The following is a 17,831-nucleotide window of genomic DNA, read 5'->3' on the forward strand; positions in this document are numbered from 1 at the left end:
AATCCCTCCTGCCCAGCCTTGCTCAGTAACACTGGAGCTTGTCAGCCAACTTAAACCAGATTTGACAAGAGGGAATTTGGGCTCAAAGGTATTAAATTCTAACAACTTTTTGCCCTGGTGAAAAGGGTCTCTTGTTTCTGATACAAAGGCTTCTGAAGATAGATTTGTGTTGCTGGAGATCCAAGTGTGAGAGTAGGCAGCAGCCGTTGCTTTTGCAGAGACAGTCATGCTTCTCTGAGGGATGGGGGAGCACAGTGGGGGAATCTCTTTGGAGCAGCCACACGCAGGTCTGGTAGCTTTCCTTCACTTTTGTTTCCAAGTGTCAGTGAATATGTAGAGTCATAGAGCCATAGAATTGTTTGGGTTGGAAGGGAACATGAAGACCATCCAGTTCTAACCCCCCTCACTATGGGCAGGGGCACCTTACATTAGACCAAGTTGCTTAAAGCCCCATCCAACCTGGCCTTGAGCACTTCCAGGGATGGGGCTGCCACAGCTTCTCTGGGCAAGTTGTGCCAGTGCCTCATCACCCTCACAGTAAATAATTTCTTCGTAATGTCTAATCTAAATCTCCCCTCTTTCAGTTTAAAGTCATTGCCCCTTGCTTTATGCCTACATGCTCTTGTAAAATGTTCCTCTCCAGCTTTCTTTTTGGCTCTTTCACGTACTGGAAGCTGCCCTAAGGTCGCCCCACAGCCTTCTCCAGGCTGAACAAGCCCAACTCTCTTAGCCTGTCTTCATAGGAGAGGTCTAAAGAGACCTCAGCTCCCTGCACCCTCCCAGCCTCCTTGTACTGAAGTGTGACTCAGACTTTGGGCTTTATCTATGTGGTTAGAACTGCATGAAGCTCCCATCCCATGACTTTTGGTCCAGACAATCCTTAGTGGACCTGTCCAAGTCCTGAGCAGACTTCTCAAATTCTTGTCTACAACATTCCTGACTCTTTCTAATATTTCTTATTATACATCTGGAAATTCATCCATTAGACACAAACTCACTGGACACCAAGCTTCCTTGCTTCCACTGTTCATATAAATAGTCAGTTGTGAGTGAGCCTTTGGGACAGAACAAAATAAGCGGATAAAGCTCTGGTGGCCCTAATGCAATATTGATAGATGTGATAGTTGTATCCTATCTACGCCCTTGCACCTACAGCTCTGGCCATTGGAAATGTCACATTTTCCAGCAATGTCTTTTTCAGTGCTCTTTCAATTAGATCATATGAGAAAGTGAAAACAATTACTCTGAGTTACCTCAGGTTTAATCCCCATTTAACATGCCTCTTTAGAGTCCATGTCAGCATGTACACTGGGCACAGACTCCAGGTTTAATCTGTGGGATGACAGACGCATGTGATGACTTGACACACATGTTATAGTGTGAATGTGTCCTTTAGGAGAAGTAGTGTTTAGCTATAATGTAATCTGCTTCTTGAAGAAAAATTGCTGGAAGACCTAAAGCAGTTCTTTCTGCTCAAGAATATATGGATTGTTTCATTAAAGTGCTTTTTCAAGAGCAGCTCTAAAAAAGCTTGCAAAATTGAGTGGTTTAACTTTAATCATCCCAGATGTTTGCTTTCATAATGAGTTGCTGTTTGGGTTAGATACAAGCACCTTTTAGTCAGAGAATGCAGTGTTTCCTACAGCAGGAACAAGTTTTTCTTGGAGTAATAAGAACAGCTTAACCTACTTGGAATTAAAAAAGAAAAATAGTAATTGATTTAGAGAATAAAGTGTTAGAGAACAAAATTTTCTCCTTCACAGGCTGTCCTCTCCACAGTTGTGCTTATAGTTAGTGGAAGAGCTTGCCACCAGCAGTGTTCAGAGCTCTGCAAGGCCTGTTGGCTCTGTATTGGCTCTTAATTAATGACCCGCATTCTCACAGCTGCAGAGACCTTCTGTGATGTGGCTGTACCAGCAGAAAACAATGGAGTTCTTTGTTTCCAGCTGTATCTGTCACATGAATAAAGGACGTGAATTTGTGCTGGAGGGTTGCTGTTGGCTGCAGCATGGACATTTGGGGGAGTTTGTGGCAAAGAGAGTATCATTTATAAGATTTAGAGGTCTGAGGACAAATGGTTAATCTGTCTTCAAATGCAACATGCTGGGTTTTTCTCAAGCACACCATGTAAGTGAAGCCCAGTTGGCCAATTCTGGCTACAAACAGCTGCATTGTTTGAAAAAAAAGTTCAAGGCCCCATAGCGGAAGACTTGAAATGAAATGGAATGCAGCCTTTACAAATGGTCAAGCTGTATTAATCTCATGCTTATTAATCTTTTTCAACAAAGCCAGCATATATCTCTGCTTTTCTGCTGAAGCCACTCAAGCTGTATCTGGTGGCTGTGCCACCAACAGTGGTAGAGGCTAAATTCTTCCTTTTACCATGAGCTATAAGTGCTCATAGGACATCATCAGAGCTGTGATGCTTTGATTCTGAACTGCTCCTGTCAAGCTCAACTAATTCCTCTAAGGTAACCTTCAGTTGCCTCCCACATAGGGCAAGTATTTAATGTGCACCATGAGGACAGCATCTCCAAGGAAATGTCTTCTGTAGCTAATGTATTGTGTAACTCAGCATCAAAGATCAAGAAATGTGAACTTCCTTGAACCAGCCTATGTAGGGAGAAGTTGACATAGTACTATTGATTTTGGCTCTGATTAAGCACTTTTGCCCAACTCTGGCATAGTGGTTGGAAGTGAGAACTGTGTTTGCTTGTGAAAGAACAAGGTCATACACACATGCTTGTATTTGCTAGTGAACGTTCATATGCATACACGCACACTTACATATGTAGACAGACTTTTTCTAGAAGTGGGGATACTCTTGCTGTGGTTCAGGCCAGTGCATGTTCCAGAGGATTTGCCAGCTTCTGCATATGGGTTTGGGTGGAAATATTTGCACATTGTCCTGCCATTGTTTTAAGTGCCAGAGCAATCCCATTGTTTGAACAGGATCTTGATCAGAGGCGATTCGCCTTCACTCTGAGGGAAGAGTGATTCAGAGCATGTTGCAATTAATTATTGCTTCCCCCCCCCCTTCCCCCATGACTATTCAGTTTTTATGAATGCTTAACAGAATCTTTGCCTAGCTTCATTAAGTGCCTTACTGGGCAAAAATAGCCAGAAGTGCTGTTAGCCTTTCCACCAGTAAGCGTGGCCATGTATTGTGTACCTGCCAAAGAGCTGGAGGAGTTATTACAAGCAACCAACCAAATCCTACCACACTCATCAGAAACACGTATCAAATTCCACAAACTTCTGTTACTGATCAGCAGTATCAGAAGCTGGTTCACATGTGCTCCATGCACCTTTACAAGTATTGCCAGAAACAGACCTCTGCAGCTGTTGCCTGCAGCTGTTTGTGTTTTAGCCCTGATTTCATAGCTCTGTACATGCTGGAGAAACCAAGATGAGTGACTGCAACCAGTCTCTACAGCCACAGGGAAGGACTCATACTATGCCACAATGTAAGTAAGGCCACAAACACGAACATAGAGAAGTCATACTGCTTCTGGCAGCTGATTTGTGATTTTCTTGCCAGATGGGTCACGTACTGCTTGTGGCTGACCCTCCAGAGAAGTCCTGCAGTTGGAGCTTGCTGGTTCTTCTTGGGATATCTCCATGCTCCCATAGCCTCACCTTCTCTTTAGCTGCGCAGGAGAGGGGACTGAATTGTCCAGCCTCTCCCTCTAATCTTCTTCCCTGTCTTCCTTTTCTCTCTTCCCCCCCCGCCCGCCACAATTTTCCCAGGGGAAATAACTGGTTTCTGCTTTGCACCGTTGAAAGCTGTTCTTGGTTTCTGGCCTGATGTTGTCCTAGAGAGAGATCACACCTTGAAAGCAAAATGCTGTTAGTGAAACACTAACAGAGCATGATATTCAGTACATGGTAGCACTTCTCTAGGAAGCAAAAGTTTGAGTTATAAAGTATGGGACAGTTTGAGCAAGGATATGAACATTTAATGTTGGTTGGAGGCATAGAAAGATGATGGACAGTACGCATATGTCTAATAACTGTTCAGCATTTGTACTGTCAGTGGTTCAATACTGACACAGAAGGAAAACCATCATGCAACCAAGAGCAAATGCTTGTCAGATGGTTTTGAGATTTACTCAGCATTCAGATTATGGGCAAAGTTTGTTCAATGTTGAGATCACAGCATGTCCATGCATTTTCTGTGTCAATACCTTGCCCTTTTGGCATCCACATTGAGACTTCTAGTAATTTCTGATATAAAGACTCAATAGTCAAGTGTCACTTAAATACCTTCTCAAACCTGTGCTACTCTTGTGTTAAGGATTGTTTATTCCAGGGATCTGCTCACACCCATGGAGTCATTCAGGTGTGAATGGGAACTCTTGTGCTGGAAGGTACATGGTCCTCTTGGCTTCATGGCATTTTTTCCCTCTTTCTTCAGCAGATGGATGTCAAAAATTATAGTTTAAATGTGGGAAAAGTAGGCAGGTGAAAATAAATAAATGCTTTTTTGCTGTTCTGTGCCAAGCAGAGATGAAAATTCCTTCCTGGAGCTTGCTGGCAAAGAAGGACAGGAGTAAGAAATGAGGGCGTTTTCTTTGCAGGACCACAGCTGGGCTGTCCAGGGGTTGAGGAGTGAGGGTTTCAGGACCTTCAAACTCTTCTGGATGGGGTGGGTTTCCACTTTATGTCCATCTGGTATCCGGGACAACCTGTGTGCAGGGGCTCACATGGGGAAGAAACATTCAGTCTCTAAATTGGCAACTTTGCCATCATATGCACCTTGTGATATATACCTTTCTTCTCTCTGCTTGTGCAGTTTTTTTTTAACACATGGGTGGGGGCTGAGAAAAGAACTCCTAAATCTGCACAGAAATAACTCAAACACATAACTGTTCTGGGAGCATGAGCATGGCAATGCCTCTCCCTGCATCTTTTTGTGTTACCTGAGAATCCAGCTCTGGAGGGAGTGAGAGCTCCTCAGAAGGCTGAATGTCACAGTCAGCTCAGAGAAATTCACCCTGAAATGATTATCAAGTCTAAGCCAAAAACTGAAAAATCCATTTAAATAAAGCTTATTATTGTTATTATTATTATTATTACCCACCAACTTGAAGTGCTAAATAGATACTTTCCACTAAACTCATACTAGTACTTGACTTGGAAACAAAGGATCACCTCCTAAGATTCGTTATGTATCAGTAAGGACTCAAATAACTTGACTGGAAAAAAATAAAGTAAAATCTAGCTTTTAAAGCATCCCTATTCCGTAGGTTGTGCTGATTATTGCTTTGTGCTGCAGGACTGTGATTTTTGGCACGCAGTGTCACATACCAAATTCCCAAAATAAAATGCTACATGATATTCTAAGAGCGCCTCAGAAGCTTTAAAAAGGGATTTGTCCACCGAGTGGGTATCTCTTCTGGTGAAGCCAAATGATGCAGCAGGAATGGTTTAAGAGGCGAAAACTTTAAACAGCAGATAATTAGTCATTTTAAATAAGCACGAGGAGAAAAAAAGGAAACCTTCCATCAGTTTTATGTTCATAAAAGTTGTCAGCTATCCTGCTTTGATTGTAAAGAGTTTACAGCTATATGTTTGAATAGCTAAAACATCTGTTCAGCAACATTGTGAAATCATCGTTTTCGGAGCCCTTGATAAGGGGGACTGCTGAGTGATTGGCTCATACCGGCTCTACAGGCAGCAAGGGCTGTACACTCAGTGGTCACCACTCGCCTTTCCTCCTCCTGGTCAGAGGAAAACGTAGGAGACAGCTACTATTTTACACGCAATTTTCCTTTGAGAGGCAGAGAGCAGGAAGTGCCTAGGAAATGGTTCACGACAGAAACCTGGAGCTGTAAATAGGAGAGAGGAGGAGGAGAGCTCATGGGTGCAGTTTGTGAAAGCTGAAATACTGATACTACAGCAGCAGAGGAAACCCAGACTTCTGTAAGAGCAAGCACATCCTAGGCCATCCCAATGGAAGGAGAGACGGTACCTGAGTCCAGCAGAGCAGCCAGCAAAGCCACGCGAATTGCTCTTGGGATCTTTGTGAGTGGCACTGTTGTGCTTGGCACTGCACTTTTCTTGGGTAAGTGAAAAGGTTGAGGATAACCTCAATGCAACCCTCCCCAGCGTGGCTTCTTGATGCCAGAGTTTGTGCTCCACAGTCTGTTTTCGTGAAAATCTCAGTCTTTTCTTCTTTTCCCCTCATTTTATACTTATGCTGAAATGGAAATGTGTCAGGAGAAGGATTTGTTGTGGGAACACTAGAGCTAGAAGATGCAATGTGAGCTCATGTAACTTTCTGAATGCTAAATTTATGTTTGGATACTCAGTTGAATGTGTTCTCACCAGAACTGGGTTCTTGCACAAAACAGGGAGAAACGGGTGAAACTATGCATGTCACTAATGCTGGTTCCAAATGCACAGTTTATGATCGATGTGCAATAATACTCTCTGTTTCCTGAAAATGAATCTGTAGTGCACACATTTTATGGAATCTTTTGGGTTTTCCTTCATTTGGTTTTCATTTAGGGCTTGACTAATATTCCTGTAGAAGGCTTCAATAGTGCATATGCTTGCACATTTTTTAGATCTTTCTCGTCTTCTATGATGAATCGCAAAGTCGGCTTTGCAAAAATCAGAAAGATTATATCCAGGATAAGATTAAAACTTTTTGATCACATTCATAAGCTGTAACTGGATGAAATAGAGAAGGAATTAGTTTTTCTTTTCCAGCATTTGGACTCATCTGTAGATTGGTTTTGTTGGAGTATTGCTTGGAAACATACATCTGCACCTATAAAATGATGTGAAGAAGTATAAACGAACCCAGAGCCACAAAGCAGAAAAAAAGAAGAGAAACCAGTGTTATATCTTGTAAGAACTTTCAGAGGCAGATACTGTCTGAGAATAATTCAGCCCAACTCTTCATTTCTTTAGACCAACACAGATTTCCCTGGACTAGAGGGAACGTAGCCTCTAACCATTCTTTTGATTCCCTCCAATCCTTTATAATTTTGTGATCTTGTTAAAAGGTTGCAAATAGTTAGTGTTTTTCTGTTCTAGAGCAAAATCTCCAAACATTTGAAGGCAAGTAGCTTGTGTACAAGTGAGTAATCCCACTCGGTTCAACCAAACCCTTCATAAATGTGAGTAGGTTTGAATCTTCAACTTGCTAGTACAAAATGTTGTTTCTAGATGAAAAACAATGTTTTTAATCTCAAGAATAAAGTATCAAACACCAGAAGGTAATGGAGAGACCTTATTTCCATTTTATTTTTTTTAGCACTAGATTGTTTGTTTATTGCTTGTAAAAAGCAGACATTTGCCACCGTAGCTTGTCAGAGATAGAATTGTTTTATCCATAGACCAGACATAAAAATTTAAGCCAATATATTAATTCTTAGACATAGTTTCTAAGGGTGCTGAGGTCTATTCCATAGCCAGTGTCAAAATTTTCATTGGCATAACTGCTGAGAAAATAAAAACGCTGGCTGTGGGTCAACAAAAATGTTTGTAGGATTTATTTGGGAGTTGTCCAAGGTTTTCAACCAAAAGAATAAAGGAAAAAAGTTAAATTGTTTTGGCTCAACGTTTTATCAATACAATGTTTCAGAGTTTCATTGTGACACTCTTGTTTGTAAGTTTAACTCTTTTTTTAGATTTGTTAAACTGTAGAAAGGAGACTGTTATTACTGGTCCTGTGAAACATTTTAGGCACCTCAAAATGACTTCTTCAGTTTTCATTTATTTTACAAAACTTGCTGTTTCTGGTACACCTGGAATGATTTCCCTTCAATTTCTCACACTGAGGAGTGACACGTAGCCTTCTTCTGCTTCTCTTGTTTTTCTTCTCATGGGTTCCTGCAACTCTAAGAAGGAATCTGAGAGAATTACGTATTTTTATTTACTGTTGCTCGGTCTTTCCAGCTGTAGCCATACTATGACTCCAGCAGGAGCTACCAGGGGAGTCACTTGGCATCAGATTGGGTCCTGCCTGCAGCTCTCTGGACGGTAGTGTGGGTTGTAGCAGGAAAGGAGCCACTTCCTGCTTAGGAGCCAGGGTCAGAGCAAAAGGAAGCAATTCATTCTCCAGTTCCCCTGGGCAGGAAAGAAGTCATGCAACTTTGAACTTTAATTCGGTAGCCTCTCCTCCCGACTTGGTAGACCCTGGATTTCTCAGATTATAGGAACATCCACACCATTTGCTTCTGCATATTGGTGTTTTCCCTTTCCGTTTTGTTTTAGGAGAACTTAACTACAATGTGTATTTGCTTAAGAATCTGGAAACAGGTTTATAAAGGAAGAAGCTGGGACATTGAGTGTTATAACAACTGTAGGTAATAATGTAATGGTTAGTTCTCTTAACAACAACAAAAAGGTACAAGAAAGAAGCCAAGTAAAAATTTTCAATCAATATTAGCTGTTCATTGAAAGGTAAATGTTACTGCCAAATAATTGTTTTTAGTTTGCTCTAATGGTGATGTTGTAAATGGAATAAAACCTGTTGAAATGGTATTTTGCATTTGTTTATAAGTATCAAAACTCTGAGGGCTACTTCAGATTCTCTACTGATTCGTTTTAGTTCTCCCTGACTTCCCACTAAGTGCGAAAGAATGTGCTTTGTTAAGGAAAAAAATCTAGAAAACTTTCAAGACCTGGATGGGTTGTAAAAGGCTAACTTTAAAAAAGGGACAAGATGAGCTGAGAGGAGAGCAACAATTAGTAGGCATATTATTCATTATTTGTGCTTCATGTGGCTCAAAATCGTATTTTGGAGACCTCCATTTCTCTTGTTTTTTACTATTCTTCAATCTTTATATGTTTCAAAATCTCATGTATTTCTTGGCTAATTTACAAAGGTGGTTTCAATGTGTTCATGCAAGCTTTGGTAAAGTTATCCAGAAACAGTTTTACATTCTCAGTTTCTAAGTAAATCTGATTGTAATCCATCAATTTCTGTTGTTAATTGTCATTAAAGCTATGGGGCTGGAAGAGATTAAACTCTTACTTTAGTTTTTTTATCGTAAAATTTTCCTGTGCTGAAATACCATTTCACATTTTCCTATCCCTTTTGAGCAGTATATAACCACAGGAGAAACTGCTTTATAATTATCAGTGCTGGTGAAATTATGATACCTTGATACATTCCATTGTTGTTGTTGTTTTTAATTTATTTTTTATTTTGCCATGGACCAAGTTATTAATATAATTAATATAATTAAACATTTGTCTACTGAACACATCTACTGAGTCTTCATCTACCCCTTGGGATTCTCCCATCCTCATCCAAAGTATCAATTATCTGCGTATTTGCTGCCTGACAACAGTGTCTGCAATTAAGCTTCTGTGGCAGCTGTAATACAAATTTTTAAAAGATGGGCAAAATTAACTGACAATTTCATAGTTCTCATCCGCAAAGGTTTTGGAAGCAAATGCAGTTACAATACATTTGGGAGACAATTCAGACAGAAACTGTGCTGTGCTTTATAAACCACAGCTATCCCTATGCCCATTGCTGACTGGTGTATTCTAGGCTGGAATAAGGGGACCCTGAAAGCATCCTGTTGGTGCTGGGTCATGCTGGTGGGGCTGTGCAGCTTGGTGCTTCCAAGCAGTGTGAGCCCCACAGCTCAGGAGGAGCTGTGGATACCCTGTGGAAGGTGGCTAGATCATTCCATGTTGCACTGCCAGCTGCGGAAGTTGCATCTCTGGAGGATGGTAGTGACAATGATTAATTGTCTGCATTGTGTTGGTGAGTAGGGCTGAAATGCTGTGACAGGTGCTGTGCAAACCATATGCTGAGAAACAGCCCTTTCTCCATCCTGCCTACAAGCAAAGGCAGAGAAATGAGGCACAGGAGGGCAAAGGTTTTTTTACAAGCTGCAGTATTTACTTAATATGAGTTCTAAATTCTTTAAATCAGTGTAGTCAGAGATGTGTTGAGGCCAGAGCTTGCACGGACATTTGAATGATCAGGTACACAACATTTGGCTGCAATGGTCAAAATTCACTACAAATGATCTCATAATGGTTTTCCATTTTGCAGTTAGCCAAGGTATTATAAAGTTTCAGCCAAAGCAACAGTACTGTTTGACCGCAGAATGCATTGAAGCTGGTAAGCAACAATTTTATTTTCTCTATTGTATCACAATTGTAGTATGTTAATGAAATAATTATCCTGTTTAGTTTTTTTCATGAGACATTTTACTCAGAAATCATCATTAATGAGGGGAAAAAAGTCAACAGAGTTTTAGAAAGTCACTGTTTAAGTTGCTAAAGATCTGTGTATATTCTGCAATTGAAATTAATGTTTTAAATTTTTTTAACTCTATTCTACCCAGGTTAACTCAAAGTTTCCCATAGGGCTTATTTATTTTTTGTCTAGAAACAAAATATTGGGTGACTTGACCTTCAGGTGTATTTTGGTGTTCCAGTAGTCAGCAAACTAGCAAGTGAATTGCTAAGCACAGAAATGCATTAGGGCCAGATCTTGCACAGATTGCACAATTGTAATGTGGTGACTGTGACTCAAAATCTGCTAATTCCCTATCAGCAGGCTCTTTTCCCAACACAGAGATACATGTGGTAACCTTCGTAGAGCTGGGACATCTATTCATATTAAATGTGAGCTAAAGGGACCAAGATTGGTAGGACACCAATTTTGCGCCGGTCAGTTTTGAGAGTTTTCCTCACACTAAATAAGAGTCTTACAATTGAGTATAAAGATCAAACAGTAGTAACCACATCTGGAAATCTGCCCCTAGAGTTATTTTACTGGAAACAAAGTGGACATTGTGCGAATTTATAAGAGTATTTATTTCCATTTTGAGTCATTTGAAGCTGATATTGTGAGGTGTTTGGCATGAGAAATTCTGTGGGACTCTGTAAATTGCAAAATTTGCAGATCTCAGCATTACCAGGATGTTTCTTGTCATTCTGCTTCCACTCTGTGATGCGCTGATGGTGCTCTTGGTCACCGTGAGCACCATGCTCTAGGGCTGATTCTTGAATGAGTGCAAATACCTAAGTAAGGTGTGATGACTAATCAAAATACTACCACTGCCAAAAACCCAACCAAAACAAACAATTGTAGGGGCTTCATCATGAGCTTCACAACAAAAAAAATGTCACAAGTTTAAATCTAAATTGGCTTTCTTCTTCTCCCATGCACACAAAATAACATGGAATTTTGGGTAGGCTCAGCCGGAGCTGGGATTTTAACCAGAGCAGACTTGGACACCTGCACTTTCTAGCTCAAAGTGCACTGAGTAGTGACTACATAGTATCTCAAGGCCTAAGCCCTGCCCTGCTGTACAGCTTTTCATGAAAGAGAGAAAATTACCAAGGATGGAAATGTCTTCAATGTAGTCAGTTTGAGAGTTTCTTATGTGAGAAAGAGAGTTGCAGCTGAGATATACCATTGGAAGATTTACTCTAAGTGTATGAAGAAGTTACTGCATGATAGAAATAGTACCATAAAGTCTGTAAAAGTTATGTGAATTCCTGCTAGAAATTTGAATCAGTTATTTGGCTAAATCTCAAAGCACATGGTCATTCAGCCAAAAAAATGTAGAGTATCCACATATTCCATGTTACTCAACCCATGCAGATTTATGGCACGGTCACTATAATGTGTGAAAGGGCTAATGGTTTTAAGCTAAAAGAGAGTAGACTGACACTGCATATAAGGAAGAAATGTTTTACTATGAGGGTGGTAAAATACTGGAACATGTTGCCCAGAGAGGTGGTGGATGTGCCACTGCTGGGGACATTCAAGGCCAGGCTGGATGTGGTTCTGGGCAACCTGATCTAGTTGAAGATGTCCCTGTTCATTGCAGGCGAGTTTGACTAGGTGACCTCTGAAGGTCCCTTCCAACCCAGTCTATCTTATGATTCTATGATTAGGTACTCAGAAACTACTAAGTCTCTAGCTTGTCAGATGAATCTCTTACCAGTCTCACCTGCAATAGCAACTAGCGAGGATGCAGTCACAAAATGGAGCTGAAAATACTACAATTATCTTTTCCAGTGAATGGTAGATGAGAACTTGATTTGTTTTCCTGTGCAGCTATTCAGCTTAAGGTAAACAGTGCATAATTTCTGGAATACTAATTACAATCTGATTGATATGTGTGCTACTAAATTCTTCAGGCAATTAATTCTATCATGGCAACAATGAAGAGCCTGTCTTCAGGTGCCTGGCTCCAGCAGTTCACATTCCTGCAGTGGTTCCATGGTCATTGCTGTACAGCACTTAGGGACATTCATTGGAGGCATTTTGCAGGGGGTTTTGCTTCCCATGCAGGCACTGTTGGATGCTAGAGATGCTGGGTGGTATTTTTGACACTATTTGAAAAATTACAGAGATCAGGGCAAACATCAGTCCCAAAACGGGCAAGGCTTAGCTTGCAAGTGAGGTCAGCATCATGCTGCAGAGACTGGTAGATGTTAATACTCGTTTGTGGAATGTGGCCTCGTGGAATTCTCCGTTTAGGAAAAAATGTTCCACAAAATCTGTGTGGTGTCTTTTTTTACAGCTGCTGGCATCCTAAGCAAGATAAATCAATCTGTAGATCCGTGTGAGAATTTTTATCGATTTGCATGTGATGGCTGGATATATAATCACCCTATTCCTGAAGACATGTCAAACTATGGTGTTTATCCTTGGCTGAGACACAATGTAGACCTCAAACTAAAGGGTAAGTATGTCATTACTGAAATTGGTTGGTTGCCCTGTTACTGTAGCTTGTTAATGGGCTCATTTTGAAATGAATGAAATATGTTATTGTTGGTTTCTTATTGAAAGTAACATTGAGACAAAGTGAATTATAACAGAATCAGAATTTGGGAGGAAGAATACAGCTGCTCAAAACCCTGCCAGTAAAGAATAGAGGGACAAAAAGATATTCCTTATACCAAAAGAAAAGGCGAAGGGATTTGACCACTTTCCACCTTGCAGTGTAGACTGGAGTGCAGGAGCACAGCACTCACATTTAAGATTGTCACAGATCCAGACAAACATCAGGCTAGGAGAATGCTTTGTCTGTAGCAGTGGCCAATAGCAGGAAAAAAATACAATAAGGCAAAACCAGAGTGATATTTTTCAGTACACTCACCTAGCTCTTGGCAGGAGGCAATTTACAGATTTCCGGAGACAGAGGTTGTTTGGGTATTGAGTTTCCTTCGTGTTGCAGTTTAAGCTGCCATTGAAGTACCTGAGCTGTCATCAGTGAAACAGAATGCTGCTTAAGAATGTGTGTCTGGAGGAAAAAATAGCCCTGGGGTGGAAGCGTGTAGGAAGAGAGGTATTTTAATGTGCGTGTGACTTGACTTTGTGCTATACTTTGCAGCAAGGCCAAAGGCTTCATCAGGAAGCTGTGCAGACCAACTGGGGAGAAAGGGTGATGATTACTGTTGGGTAGGAAAACCCTGCCAGATTCTTATAATCTTCATTAAAAGTGAGTCATGCATAAGAAGGGAGATGGGCAAGATTTTATTATTGTTGGTGGTTTGCTTGAGCATTGCACACCTTGAGCACATTGTTGACATAAGAGCCTGATTTGAGGTCACCACAGAACAGAGGTCAGTTTCACAATGCTGTATTTAATTGTAGCATTTATTTGTCTCTTAGATTTTGTACATATGTGCATGTGTAGGCATCAAAGCTCTTCTCCACTTGCTTTCTTCAGCCATATCATATTCTATTTTTCCACCACTGAGTATTTTTAAAGCTGCATTCAGTTTCAGAATATTAATTTGGAATCTCAGTATAGGATATGATCTGATGACTGCTGTTTTGAGTCTGCTGAAGATGTCACAGAAGGAAAGATGTCACACAAAGGAAAAAATATTGCCAGGGCCTGTTTTAAGTTATGTTTTGCATTCTAATTGTTCTGCTGCCAGAATCAGGCTGTATTAGATAACTGCACATCCTGCACAAACCACAGCCACAGTGAAGCCAGTCCTAATTGAATATAGAGTAGTAAGCTGTGACTCATCCTTAATTTCCTCTTTTTACAGAGCCTAATCAAGAACATCATGCTATGCCACATTTTTATATGGTTTTCTTACTGCAGTCCCTTTAGAAGCTGCTAATCCATAGCTAGTAAAGTGTAAGACAAAGAAAGAAACTTCTAAGTGAGAAGTATTTGCTTAATGGAAACTCTATATCAAAAAAGGGGTGTAATGAAGTGCCTGATAATAATACGTGGCCTAAACTGCTCCTTGGCATGGTAAAAGGACAAAGATGTGAAACGTTGGGTGGTGTAGAGGAGTTGATTTAATATAACATTTTTCATCCTCTCCTTAGCTTTCTATTTAATAAAGTTTTCAAAATGTAATATTGGTAATAAAAAAAGGAAAAGGAAAGAAAAAAAACAGTGTTGGATGTCACTGTTGGTACCTGAAATAAGAAGGCATCACTTCAGCCTCTACGTGTATGTTTCAGCTTGAGTCACCTTGATAAATTAGCTTGATACCGAGTTATTAATTTGTGGATGACCAAAACCTTGCTATCAAAAGTTTTAGCAAGATGAAGAACTCTTGCATAGGGAAACTGGTATATGGCTGACCAGACATTGGACGCCATTTTAATTTCTCTTTCCTAAAGAACACTTAGTGGAACTATATACTTCCCTTTAAATATCCCTGTTTGCATTCAGTAGATGAAAAAAGACTCAGTCTTTAAAGAGCTGATTATGAAGTAAGTTCTATTTTATGAAATATTTATCACATTAAAGAAAACTATTAATCTCCAAGTGATAACATGGCTTGGCCAGAAAGCCACATTTTTCATATTTGATGTTCTTTGATGTGATATAGACGGAAGTATTTATTCAGGCAATATGTTAAAAAATGGTGCTACTTAAAATAAATTATTTGAAAACATCCAATCCTTTTTCTGGTCTGTGAATTCTCCTGAGCCTTAGGCAAAAAAAGTATCTGTGCAAAGACCTGTGTGTAGCCTTTGTTACACAAGGATATCTTCAGTCTTCTGGAAGCTTCATTTCTTGTTGAGGGACAATTGCTAGGGAAGATCTTCCAGTTGATAATGGGTAGCAAGTGTAAGAATTAGTTTTGCCTTACCAAAAAGTGGTAAGTGTAGCTGTATAATGTACTGAACCCTGCATTAAGCATTACTGGGTTTGAGAGAAAAGCTTTTTCTTTTTCCTTTTTTTTGAGGTTGCAGACACGCAAGAGCATACAACTTTGCAAGTGTCAGCTTCAAAAAAGGGCAGAACATTTTCTGTATCAGTGAACATTTTCAGAGCAGAACATTTTCTGTATCAGTCTTTTTCAACTTGTTTATCAATGACCTGGGTGAAGGGCTAGAATATGCCCTCAGCAAGACTGCTGATTACACAAAGCTGGGGGCAGTGGCTGATACAACTGAAAATTGTACTGCCATTCAGTGTGACCTTGATAGGCTAGAAAATTGGGCAGAGAGAAACCCAATGAGGTTCGACAAGGGCAAGTGTAGGGTACTACGCCTGGTGAAGAAGAGCCCCAAGCACCAGAGGAGGTTAGGGGCTGATCTCCTGGAGAGCAGTTCAGCTTAGAAGGACCTGGGAGTATGGGTAGGTGATAAGTTGACTATGAACCAGCAATCATATATATTTATTACTCCCATGGCTTTCTCTGGTTGTTTTAGGATGGATTCAAACTAAAATCAAATAACAATTTTCTCTTTATTTTCCATCCTTTGAGGGTCACTTGGATTTCTTTTTCTCCTCACAGAGGACTCTACAAACCACATGTGTAACTCACGTTGGTCTCCTAGCTATGCAAAATGAGTAAAGTCCTAACCTGGTGAAAGCAGTGGTAGGTCTCTCCTTGGACATCAACAGCAGGATTTCATGCATTGTGGAGAAATACACAGAAGATAATTGTAGATAGCCAAAGATATGTCAAAAGCAGAGATTTAGGGGCTTGGTTATGACCCAGATCCAGGTAATGAACATCTAATATTTAGATTAAAATTTTTAGTTCCTTATAGAACTGTCCTGGATCAAAGTACTCCTACTTCCAGTTAAGCGTTCCTATCTGGACCAGGCTGTCTGTGACTTGAAGACAGCCTTTCATTTGCTCATATGCTGCAGGCTTGTTAAAAAGTCCCTCTCACTGGTTAAACACTTTCAGGGTCGATGGGCTTCTGCGGAAGTTCTTGGAGTACTTCAAAATGGAAAAAATTGCTTTGACTGTGGCAAAAAGCAAAAGCTACCTCAAACTGCAACTGTTTCAGCCTTATGTCAAGATTGCAATGTCTCTGTGAGTTAATAAATGTTTTTCACTTGCCATAAAATTTCCTGCAAAGCTCTTTGTGTTCCTGATGATTTTTTCCAGTTTGATTGGTGACTTTAATTAAGAGTTTAGGAGCACTATTGTCTTACTATTGAAATGCAAGTGTTTTTTTTGTGAATAATTCAGAACTTGGAAGTCTGAGGCAAGTAAATCAGTGCCTATTGCCTGTGGTGAATGTTGATCCTGAACCAAGCAGTTTCTTTTCCTTTCTCTGAAGTCTGCAGAACAATGATGTACAACTGGGGCTTTTGCTCGGCTTTTTTTTTTTTTTCCATTTTTTTTTTTCCAAGTGACCATGCAGGAAGCAATAAATTAAAAATAAAAAAAAAACAACAAACCACACAAACATTCCTAAATCTCAGCACTGCAAACGAGCTGCTTTGAATTATGTGAATCATTTGTGAACGAGTCTTCCAGGCCTTTTAACTTTGATTTATGTCTGTGGAAACCAGTTTACAGATTAGGTCTCCATACTGATCTTGGCCCAGTGAGAGACCTACTTCAGACTAATTTGCTGCACTAAGCTTTCTAGTGTGGCTATTTTCCGAATAACAGTCAATTTAAAGTGAGGAATTTCCAATGTGGCAAAGAGAAAGAAATGGAGACTTTTAGGAGGATATGGTGTGTGGGTTTTTATAGAACATGAGACAGACAGCAAACAAAATAACTTGGCAGTGTAGGCAACTTTTCCCAAGATGATCTTCAGTGGTGTTCTTTAGAAAATATATTGTTTTTAAAGTAGAACCAGTAAGATAAAAATATCTCAGTGTGGAAATACATACTGTTTGGCCATAGCATAGTTTTTTCAGGCAAATCCCAGAAGCTGGTGTTGAGTAGCTACTGTCAGTGTTGAGTGGCTGCTGTCCTGCATGGAGGGCCCTGTGCAGCAGGGCTCTCTGGGGCTGTTTTCTCTTCTCCCACCCTTCAACAGGTGCTCAGCTGGGACTACTGGGATGGCTTGGATGTGGTCCATGAAATCTGTAATGTAGATGCTGACACCCATCCCTAGGTTTCTGTATTAGCTGACCTGTCTTGGAATTTTTTTCCTCCAGAGGTATCTGGTTGAGACCTACCCCTAGCAGAGAGGGAGAATACCAACAGTAATTAAAAAGCAAAGCAAAACCCCCAAACTCAGAAGGTATTTATGTTATTGCCTCCAATATCTTCGTGTTGGATAGGTGCTCCCAGATAACAAGATAGCAGCAATCAGCAACGATGCTTAATGCGATTTTGCTTGATCTTTTCTACCACAAATGGATCTCTTTTCAATGGTGCAGACTTTTTTTTTTCTCAGTGGTCCAGATCTTTCCTGTAACGGTTTATTCATTTAAATGTAAGAGAAAACATAAGTGGACAAGTCAGGTAAGTATCTCTGAGCAAAAAGTTGAGAGCTTTTCATTATAATTAGGTACCTGAGTTAAAGGTGGAGAAGTTAGGATTTTTTCCAGGCTTTGTGGCTGCTCAATATGAAAACTGTATTTGAAATGGATGATTTTGGGAAACCATGAGTACAGAAAGGAGATAATTTTGGTTCCTAAATGAGGTTT

General features: G+C 40.2%; 1 protein-coding gene across 1 annotated transcript in view; it reads left to right on the forward strand.

The window, feature by feature from the left end:
• Positions 1-5,438: 5,438 nt before the first annotated feature.
• The window catches only part of PHEX (phosphate regulating endopeptidase X-linked), a 95,119-nt gene continuing 82,726 nt past the window's right edge, over positions 5,439-17,831 (forward strand). Inside the window, exons 1-3 of the mRNA XM_057419614.1 lie at positions 5,439-6,067; positions 10,031-10,099; positions 12,522-12,683. Coding sequence (XP_057275597.1) covers positions 5,956-6,067; positions 10,031-10,099; positions 12,522-12,683 — 343 coding nt within the window. The 5' untranslated portion in view covers positions 5,439-5,955. The remainder of the gene's footprint in view (positions 6,068-10,030; positions 10,100-12,521; positions 12,684-17,831) is intronic.

Source organism: Pezoporus wallicus, unplaced genomic scaffold, assembly GCF_028554395.1.
Source record: "Pezoporus wallicus isolate ANWC-B61680 ecotype Strahan unplaced genomic scaffold, APGP_CSIRO_Pwel_v1 contig_5767, whole genome shotgun sequence".
NCBI lineage: Eukaryota > Metazoa > Chordata > Aves > Psittaciformes > Psittacidae > Pezoporus > Pezoporus wallicus.